We start from the raw sequence: 9041 nt of genomic DNA, 5'->3' as shown, positions 1-9041 counted from the left end.
AGTGTTACTCCTGATATACACCCATAGACCGTCCATACAATAGTGACCTTGAATGACCTCTGTATATGCCAGTCACTCTCTGACACTACCTCTCTCCATGGAAACTAACTGAGAATGTATTTTTATGCCTTCCATCTCGGAAAGACGTGACAAATGTCCAATGCATTGTTGTACGTTTCCTGAGTGACTTGCAACAGTTATAAAGTAGAAAAAAAACATTCCGTCAGCATATGTCACAGACTGTTGTCATAGTCATCCATTCTCTCTCTCTCTCTCTCTCTGTTTTGAAACAAAGAACAATGAAAATGTTTGGGTGACGAATATTGTGGAATTCAGCTGTTTGAATGGAAGGAGGATGAAACTGAAGTCAAGAGAAGTTGACAAAAGCATCTGTGTGTGTGTGTGTGTGTGAGTTTGAGAGTGTGTACATCTCTCTCTTCTTTTAGTGTCTTTAAGTGCAAAATGGCAAATATTTAGGCGTAGGCCACGCAACATGCTTCCGCAAACACTGCAACTTTCTTCCTCAATTGTAAAGGCATTGTGTAGACTGCTTTGTCTTTTCTATTATATTGAGAAAATGTATCAACGCATTCAGGCTACCCATAATGACAGAAACCTTGAGAACAAATAGCAACTCTACAGGAAGTACAGTTGGAGTGAATGTTCCCAAACGAGTGGAATGTGGTTGAATGATTGAACACACATTTTGGTAATAGATCTCTTCTGCCATCTAGTGGTCTGCAAGATACTATCACCAACTGGGTGACTTTTCTAGGTTACTGCTCTTACATTGCAAAGGAAAGCCAGTTATGTAGGGTGAATCATCAATCAAGACCAGCAGGTCAACATGCCAACATACTGGGAAGGGTCACCCTGAAATGGTGTCTCTCCCAGGCTGACTTAAAGCTACATGAATTTGTCGCTTTTAAATGTATGATTTCATAGCCAATTAGTTTTAGTGGCTTCAAATAAATTTTGATCATATATGCCAGGTCAGGTTAGGAACAGACAGGCACATGTATTGCCACTGTCCATTAAGGGCATGAATTATGCTTTTATATGGTCTAGGCTGAAACAGCCCACAGAAAATAAGAAAAACCTTCACAGCACAACATTGCCAACACTATCGCCAAACGAACTGATGGCATGTTAACAAGTTGTTATCACTACCAATTGGTCTGTAGATGGCTTTCTGATGGCTGTTTTTACCTTCTTCACAGAGCTGGAAGGATCCTTCAATCCCAGCTAATTATTTGAAAAGTTTCAGAAGCTCCTCTCTGAACTGCTCAGACCTACTTAGACCAGCCCTGCGGAAAGATGTTAGCCCTGACTGTGACTTGACCAACATTTAGTAAAGAGAACACCCTCAAGAGTTTGTTGAGTGAATATGGAGTGTCAAATGAGTGTAGGCTATGACAGAAGGAAAGGGTGAGTGTTTGAGGAAGGGGAGGGTGGGGGCTTTCTATTTTATGCTACCCCTTTAGTGACATTGTATGCATGCAATCATATTTTCTAACTCTTGCCATATTCTCTATTTGTCATATTTCTTAACTCTTCTTGCATGGCAGCCTCCACCATCGGAGTGTGAATGTGGTGAAATGTGTGCGAGAATTTGTGAAGTGCTTTGAGTGCTTGGATGAGTAGGCTAGAAAAGTATGGTATGAAAGCAATCAATTTGCCATTCATGAATATTTAACTCAATGACTCTATGTTGTTGTCTGTTATTTGTGATAAGGAATGCTGTCCAGCATCTTACCTGGGCCTCAGCAATCAGCACGCGCGCGCCCACGCACACACGCACATCAAACCACACACAATATTTCGTATTGGAAAATCGTATATATTGTATCGGAAATGCATTGTTAATGCATTATATTCTCTAAAACTAGCACATTTGCATACATTTTTAATTTCTGAAAACAGAATTCTGAACATAGGATAAAATTAGGCTATAGCCTACAATTCTTGTTGCATTTTGTTGACAATTAGCGAGTCAAATGTGTTTACAGAGGGGAGAAGGAGAGTGGTGTGGGGTTAATTGGTCAGTGCCTAGTGTTGGAGTGCAGCAGAGGTAATTTAGCCTACCATTATGCAGCGGAGTGGTGTAGTGCGGGTTGGTATGTGTTAAAGTCAGTGGTAGTGTGCTGGGGTGCAGCGGAAGGAGACATACACTTGATACCTTCCCAGATGAGTTCTCCGCCTTTGGCCCGTTTGACAAACTTGTACCAGAAGTTCTCTAAGAACGGCTGTTTGAGCTGCACCTCACAGACCCAAAGGAAAGGCTCGCGCGTGGAGAGCACTATGCGCGCGGGCGTCATTATCACGGCTTTGCTGGGGTCCCAGTGTCCCATCTCCTCTCGCGAACCCACCATCAACACTTCAATGTCGGTACGCTCGGGAGTTAAAATAACGCCGAATCGAAACAACATCGTCGCGCTGGTGTTTGGTCTGCTTGTGGTCCAAACTGTTATGCAATGCGGTAAAATATTTGTGCACAAAACGCAGCGACAATTTAGTTGTGCTCTCTGTGTCCAACACGGCCGATCATATTCCCAACTTTAGGGTGGTCTACATAGGCTTGCTGACATTCGTAGAGTGCATAAGTTCACCTCTGACATTTGCTGTCTGAGATTTTACACTGCTACGGTAGCCTAGGTTTTTTTTTTCTCTGGTCTGGCTACTGTACTGTGTTACCCAATTAGATAGCAGCGTATGTTCTACGGGGATGATTTAAAAAATATATATTTCTACTTTTATCTGTTAAATGACAAATGGGTAAGGAACAGAAATAAAAGAAACAACAAGGTTCCGATTGGCACATACGCAACGGATGTTTACAGCGTTACACTCACCATCAACATTCTAGCACGTACAGAGACAGCGGTCAAGTGTGTACACTACCATCCGACGGCGCGGAGGGCTGTTTACAACCGAGGGCATAATTTTATTGCAAGACCCTAAAGTTTGACATTCAGTCTTGGACAAGTCACTCATAGGTTATTGAACATGTAATTAATCCAAAACATAAGGAACATGTTAGTGGCATTGCTATGTCTGTAGCCTATAGGCCTACAGAATTGTTAGTCCTCAGCGCTTGGGCTGTGTTTGTGCGCAATAATTGCCAGTGTCTGCTGAATTTGGGCCTTGCCCAGAACCCCCAGTTATCTGTCGGCATGCTCTGTTGATGTTTTATTTACAACCCAACCCACTCATTTTTACTTTAGTCTATACCAATTTGCTTTAATGATACCCCATGCTCACCTAAAAGTGTTTAATATCAGAAAGATATAAAAAAAAAACATGTTGCACCTTTTCGTAATTTTGAAATACATTCATGGAATGAAATATTCTGTTGGTGTTATCATTCATCTCTATTTGCGGACTGTTGAACAAATTAACCCTCTTTGATTACATTTCCCCATTGTATGGGCCTTATGTTTTTCTACACAGATTAACATTAAATTGCATGCTGTTATCAAAACTACTGATGAAGGCTATGGGCACCATAATAATAGTTTAAAACTATTAACACTAAGTGACACACTCTTTTACCTGAAGAGACCATGGGTAACCCACAGCTTCACTGTTTTTCTGTGTGAGTACCACTGTTCAAATTGTAACAGGTCTATTTAGTATGTGGATAAACTGTGAATGATTTAGAATGCTCCTTGAGTCTGTCAGTCTGTCTTTCTCCAAACAATGAAAAGTGTTATTCATTAACATTAATTTAGCCTAACTGTAACTTAGTAATATAAAGCTATCAACAAATAGATGCACCGTCACAACAAATACGACACAGGGCAGTGTTATGTGTTTATTTTCTTTCATGTCCATGTACTCTGGGATATGTGATCTCTAGTACATAATGCTACTTCCAGGAATATGCAAGTGCGAATGGCATATGTTGCTTTGAATACTTCTCATGTAATTTCAAAACTGTCCAGCAGAGGGAAGCATCATGCTTATACAACACCTGCTACATTGTATCAGAATAGTTATCAGAGTGCATCACAGGAACTACAATTCCACAACCATGTTATGAGTTTAAGCTTTTTTTTTAACAACTCACATTTTAGCCCTTTGAAAAGTCAACAGGTGCAAGTTCTGTTGGTAAACATTACATACCGCATTCACCCAAAAGATTTATTTGTCCTTGATGAAGGCTATAATACCAAGCAAGGTTAATAAGTGGACCTGGGTTAGCCAGTTACCTTGTTCTGTAGTACAACCCTATGGACCCCATGTTTTATATCAATATAATCACTGACAAGGAGGGAATGTCTTTTTTTTTTTTAAATAATAGGACAACACTGAGTATCACATCATGCACGGCATGTCACTAACTTCTGTGTTCCCTCCACGTCTCAAGTTGAATTATTCAACAGGACAAAAGCTGTCCACTGACTCCTTCTCATGTGACATCATGTTTGTCATCCATGCAGTATCAGTCTGCAGTATCAAAGCTGAGCCCATCCCAGAACGCCATCGTTATTAAGACACTTTTGTTCAGCTCCAGATCCAGTAGAATGAATGCAGCAAGGGCTAGTTAAAGTGCTTCCACACACACACACACACACACACACACACACACACACACACTTCTTTGGGTGTCCTCTATGTTAATGCACTCAACAACAAAAGCAACCTTTCTAAGATGGTACCAAAAGCATGTGTTTGTGTGCATGCATTTTAGAAGAGAGAAAGAGAGTACAATAATGATGTAGCAGACTGGCCCATCCTGAGTTGATATGTAGCAGTTATGCGCATGCCATGCGCACACACACAGACACACACAAACACACACAGACACACACACACTTCTTAGGACTATGTTATGTGCTCTTTTACAAAAACAGAAAGAGAGAAGGAAAAGAAATGTGCAGCTGTGGTGAAGTAGCAGGCTGGCCCATCCTGAGAGTTGACATGTAGCACTTATGCAAATACACACACACACACACACACAAACTCCTGAATCAGAGCACACCTATGTAAACCTCACACTCCACTAAGCCATACATGATTAAGGCTCTCTTCCCTTCTTGATTAAGTAAAGTGTGTACACACACACACACGCACACGCACACGCACACGCACACACTATACTTCTCTCCTTCTTATCTACAGCCACAGTCAGGGCTCTCCACAGCAGTGAGGGAATGAAAGAGCGCTGATGCGTTCCTCCCGGCGGGGGAGTGGGCTCTGATGGGCTTCCGCCGCTCCAGCTCTGCCGTGCTGCTCATGCAGGGGAGGGCTCTGGCCTCTAGAGGGCGCTCCACCTGGTTCCACGGGCAGCACTGCAGGTGGTTGGACAAGCTGGGGGCCTCCACCAAATCCCAGGATTCCACACAGCTGAAGGCCATGCTGAAACGCCACACCTGTTGGTGGGGAGACACACACGGCACACGCACACACACGTGCACACACAGGCATACACACACACACACACACACACACACACGCACACACACACACGCACACACAGGCATGCATACACACACACACACACACACACACACACACACACACACACACACACACACACAAGTATTGCAACTTCTCAACCTGATGCTTATGTCTTCAATAAAATACATGAGCAATTTAAACTATGCAATTACCTATGTGAAATTAACTGCATTTTTATTTATTTTTTTTCTATTTCAGACCCAATTTTCAGTATATAGATTAGATGTATTAAACCACAAACATAATAATCTTCATTTGTGAAACACAATAATCCCACAAATGTAATAATGTCCTACAAACTGGTTCTGACCACAAACATAATAAGTTATTACATTAACTTCCCACAATAATTATCAAGTTGAATTATTACATTTGCTTGAAGTTATTACACATATTGGAAGGTTACATTACATCCCAAATGTAATAAATTGTTGATTTAGTTCAATGTTATCAGTTGTATGTCTGTCAAAAAGTAAGCCTGTCAAAAAATAATTTAAAAAAAATTCCATGATAACAATCCCTTTCCTTTTAAATTATGAGCCAAGCTGCAAAGCTTTGTACCCCCTCATTGTGTTTTCTACCTTCACCTATTATTCATCACCTTTACTAGCCTCCAAGCAGCGAAGCTGCATAGACTCCCATTGTGTTTCTTTCTCTCTGTATTATTCTTTCTGTGGGTCTCTAGTAAAGGTGTTGAATAATAAGTGAGCGTAGAAACACAATGGGGAGCCAACAAAGCTTTGCTGCTCGGCCTCTAATCCAAAAAGGAAAGGGATTACATAGTCATAAAAACATAATAATTCACTAAATCAGTGGTTCATTACAGTTTTTTACACTTTTTATACCTTCCCACAAACATAATAACCCGCAAACAAAAGTAATTCTTACAGTTGAGGGAAATTAGCTATGTTTGCAGTAGGCAACAGTTATTACGATTGTGATTGTAATTATGTTAAAAAAGTGCAGATTTTTAGTATTTGTTTGTGGCTCATTACTTTTGTGGGAAGACGTAACGTTTAAGGGTGTTACACGGACTCCACTCATCCACCAATCTCACCTTTTCCTGAACCCTCCATCTCCGATCGCCAGCATGGTCAGTGTCGTCGTGAGGGCACTGTGCCCAGCGCAGCAGCACTATGCCACGGGCTCGCAGCAGGCTGGCACACACCTCCCTCATTCGGCCCGAGGCCAGTGCCAGCTGGTTGAGGCTGAATCCATCCAGGTAGCCCAGCAGGTGGCGCAAGAGCTCCAGCGGGAGCGTGCTGAGGCGATCGTGGCCCAGGGGGTCAGGGGTCACCGCGGCGGGGCCTGGTGGGCTGATGATGGGACGCAGCCCGTAGGCACCCAGGCGGGCATCGTAGACTAGGTGGGCACGGGTGCGTCCGCCCCCGGTGGAGGCGCAGAGCTGGCGCTGGGTGGCGGGGCAGCCGTAGGTGGACAGTGGGCAGGCGCGCTCCAGGAGGTCCAGGTCAGCATGGACGTTGCGGCTGTGCCAGAGGAACTCGTCACGGCGGAACAGGTGACCACACATGCCAGGGGGCTCGCCAGGGTGTTGGCATGGGCCTGGAGACACTGAGGTGCCCGTCTGAGTGCCTAGGATGAGTGCCGTTTGGGATGGCATCTCAGCTGTGGGGGTGGTGGTGGTGGTCGGTGTAGCGTTGAGGGGTTCTTGCGTCCAGTGTGCCTCTCCTGGTGATCCCTCCATGTTTTCAGTTGTTGTGGTGACGGTCCCGGGTTTGACAAATCCTGGGTGGTCGGCTGTGGTGGAGCACTCTTCCATTGGTTGGTCCTCCTCCTGGGCTGGTTCGCCACCATGATTGGCGGGCGTGTCAGCCAATCGGGCGCTGAGCTCTGGAGGGAGAAAGCGCTGCAGCAGCAGCAGCCTGGCCTCGCGGTCATAACACGGAGGGAAGGCGTCCAGATCGCTCAGGGGTCCACTCATAGGGCACTCCTCTTCCCCTGATGCACTGGCAGGCGTGGCATCAGCAGATGTGCCTCCACAGTGGCCCTCACTCCCGCCTTTGTTGGTCTCAGCTCTGTCTGATTGGTCAAGGTGGTTGTCCGTCTTTGCAGCCGCTGTTGTGATTGGTTTTCTGGTTGAAGCAGCTTCAGTGACGCTCTGGTCCAGGTCCTTACTTACACCATTGGTGACGCTGTTGCAGAGAACATATTCTCCATTAGGGAGGCTTTTGTTCCTCTTGTGAATTGGGTCTTCTGGAATATCCTTGAAATTAATCCCTGACGTAATTTTACACAAGTTTACATTTTGTGTCTGAGTGCTTGACGCCTGTGTGAAGTTAGAGTGTGTGAGGGGGACATTTGTATTCGAGGTGTTTGCATCGGTGCAGTGAACACTGGCAGTGTATGTGTCTGCAGAGTGTTCGTCGGGCGTGCTTGCGGCGAGCACGAGTGTGTGTGCACCTGCGGTGTGTTGCATGTTGGGAAAATGTGTGTGTCTGCACCGCACCACACTGGCTGGACAGACGGAGAGGTGCTGTGCTACGCGGGCACGGGGCATGGTGAGCGGGCACCCGTAAGCCCGGCTCGGGCATGCCACGGGCTCCAGCGGGCATAGGAGACGGTGCTCGGACGCCTTGCAGCTGTGGAACGCCGCCCCGCATGCCAGCGGGCAGGAAGTGAGTTGACAGGAAGCGCCCGGGTGAGCTGGCTCCGGGCAGTGGAGGTTCACGCATGTGGAGCAGTGGGGATGGAGATCCATCGTTGACATGGTGAGGGGATGCTTAAGACATAAACACTTAAACACATAAACACACAGGTGCAAAGTGCGTAAATAAGTGGTGTAAGCCCATTTGAAATTAAGTTAATCAAAACAGTTTTAAAGTGCATCTGCTTCAGTCCAGATAGCTCATTAGCCGGTGTGCCCTGGCCCATCCATAGCTTTAAAAAACTTTGAATAAATGAATAAGGCTTAATTCATGGTTCTCTCCACATCATTTTATCTTATCTGGCACCCACATGCTGAGCACTCTCACCCTGTCCACCTGGTTGGTTGTGATCAGACACACCGCTGACACACACTTGATCAAGCCTGGGCGAACTCGGAAATAGTTCATGATTTAATGTCAGCCGTGTAATGTTTTGCAACTAGTGTAATCTTACATAAATACAGCTCATAAGGGCAACTTAAATCCAAAAATTGTCAGAGAAACTGCCCCATAGAACGCCCTTCGCTTGGTAAAAGCAAAGTGAGTTACCTGTTGCATGACGTTGCGCTATTTAGGAACACCTTCACTTTACATAAGAGCACAAATAATCAATGAGACGAAGGACAACCCCAATCTTACCTGTGCTACATGGCCTTTATAGGTGGCCGAGCACTACATTTCAACTCTACCTTGAGCCGTCCCAAACGAAAACAAACTTGAGATGCTGACCTTTACTACGAATGCCACTTCCCACGTCGTTTCCTGAAGTGAGGTTGGTCACATAAGCTTCAGTTTCGTCCACTTAGAAATTCGGGTGGTTACTTTTAAAATGTTGCACATTTACTCCTTGTTAGTGCTTACTTTATCCTGTTGTTTTCAAATATCTTTCATCCTGATGTGCTACCCACCGCT

At 44.8% G+C, this 9041-nt stretch overlaps 2 protein-coding genes across 4 annotated transcripts in view; both read right to left on the bottom strand.

The window, feature by feature from the left end:
• The window catches only part of epm2a (EPM2A glucan phosphatase, laforin), a 16268-nt gene extending 13456 nt beyond the window's left edge, over positions 1-2812 (bottom strand). Inside the window, exon 1 of one of the 2 annotated variants that reach the window (XM_076272516.1) lies at positions 2171-2812. In XM_076272516.1, coding sequence (XP_076128631.1) covers positions 2171-2429 — 259 coding nt within the window. In that variant the 5' untranslated portion in view covers positions 2430-2812. The remainder of the gene's footprint in view (positions 1-2170) is intronic. The other variant, XM_076272517.1, reaches the window with a different exon arrangement.
• Positions 2813-3815: 1003 nt separating this feature from the next.
• LOC143109707 (F-box only protein 30-like) lies at positions 3816-9041 on the bottom strand. 2 transcript variants are annotated; one of them, XM_076272514.1, is made up of 3 exons: positions 8859-9041; positions 6521-8218; positions 3816-5375 (listed from the first exon to the last, which is right to left on the bottom strand). In XM_076272514.1, the coding sequence occupies exons 2-3, from the start codon at positions 8189-8191 to the stop codon at positions 5115-5117; spliced, it is 1932 nt and encodes a 643-aa protein (XP_076128629.1). In that variant the 5' UTR covers positions 8192-8218; positions 8859-9041; the 3' UTR covers positions 3816-5114. The 2 variants fall into 2 exon arrangements, with proteins under 2 accessions (XP_076128629.1, XP_076128630.1); XM_076272515.1 differs by having other exon boundaries at positions 6521-8203.

The sequence above is a fragment of the Alosa pseudoharengus genome, unplaced genomic scaffold (assembly GCF_046254945.1).
Source record: "Alosa pseudoharengus isolate Yale_2024_CS ecotype anadromous, Long Island Sound unplaced genomic scaffold, YU_APseudo_1.1 YU_APseudo_1.1_scf_7, whole genome shotgun sequence".
Taxonomy (NCBI): domain Eukaryota; kingdom Metazoa; phylum Chordata; class Actinopteri; order Clupeiformes; family Clupeidae; genus Alosa; species Alosa pseudoharengus.
This window is presented reverse-complemented; position numbering and strand designations above follow the sequence as displayed.

Excerpts from the sequence above, each read along its gene's own strand:
- LOC143109707 (XM_076272514.1), bottom strand. The coding sequence starts at position 8,191 with ATGTCAACGATGGATCTCCATCCCCACTGCTCCACATGCGTGAACCTC. Across the intron at positions 5,376-6,520 it reads GATGGAGGGTTCAGGAAAAG|GTGTGGCGTTTCAGCATGGC; the intron begins GTGAGATTGGTG and ends CCCCACCAACAG.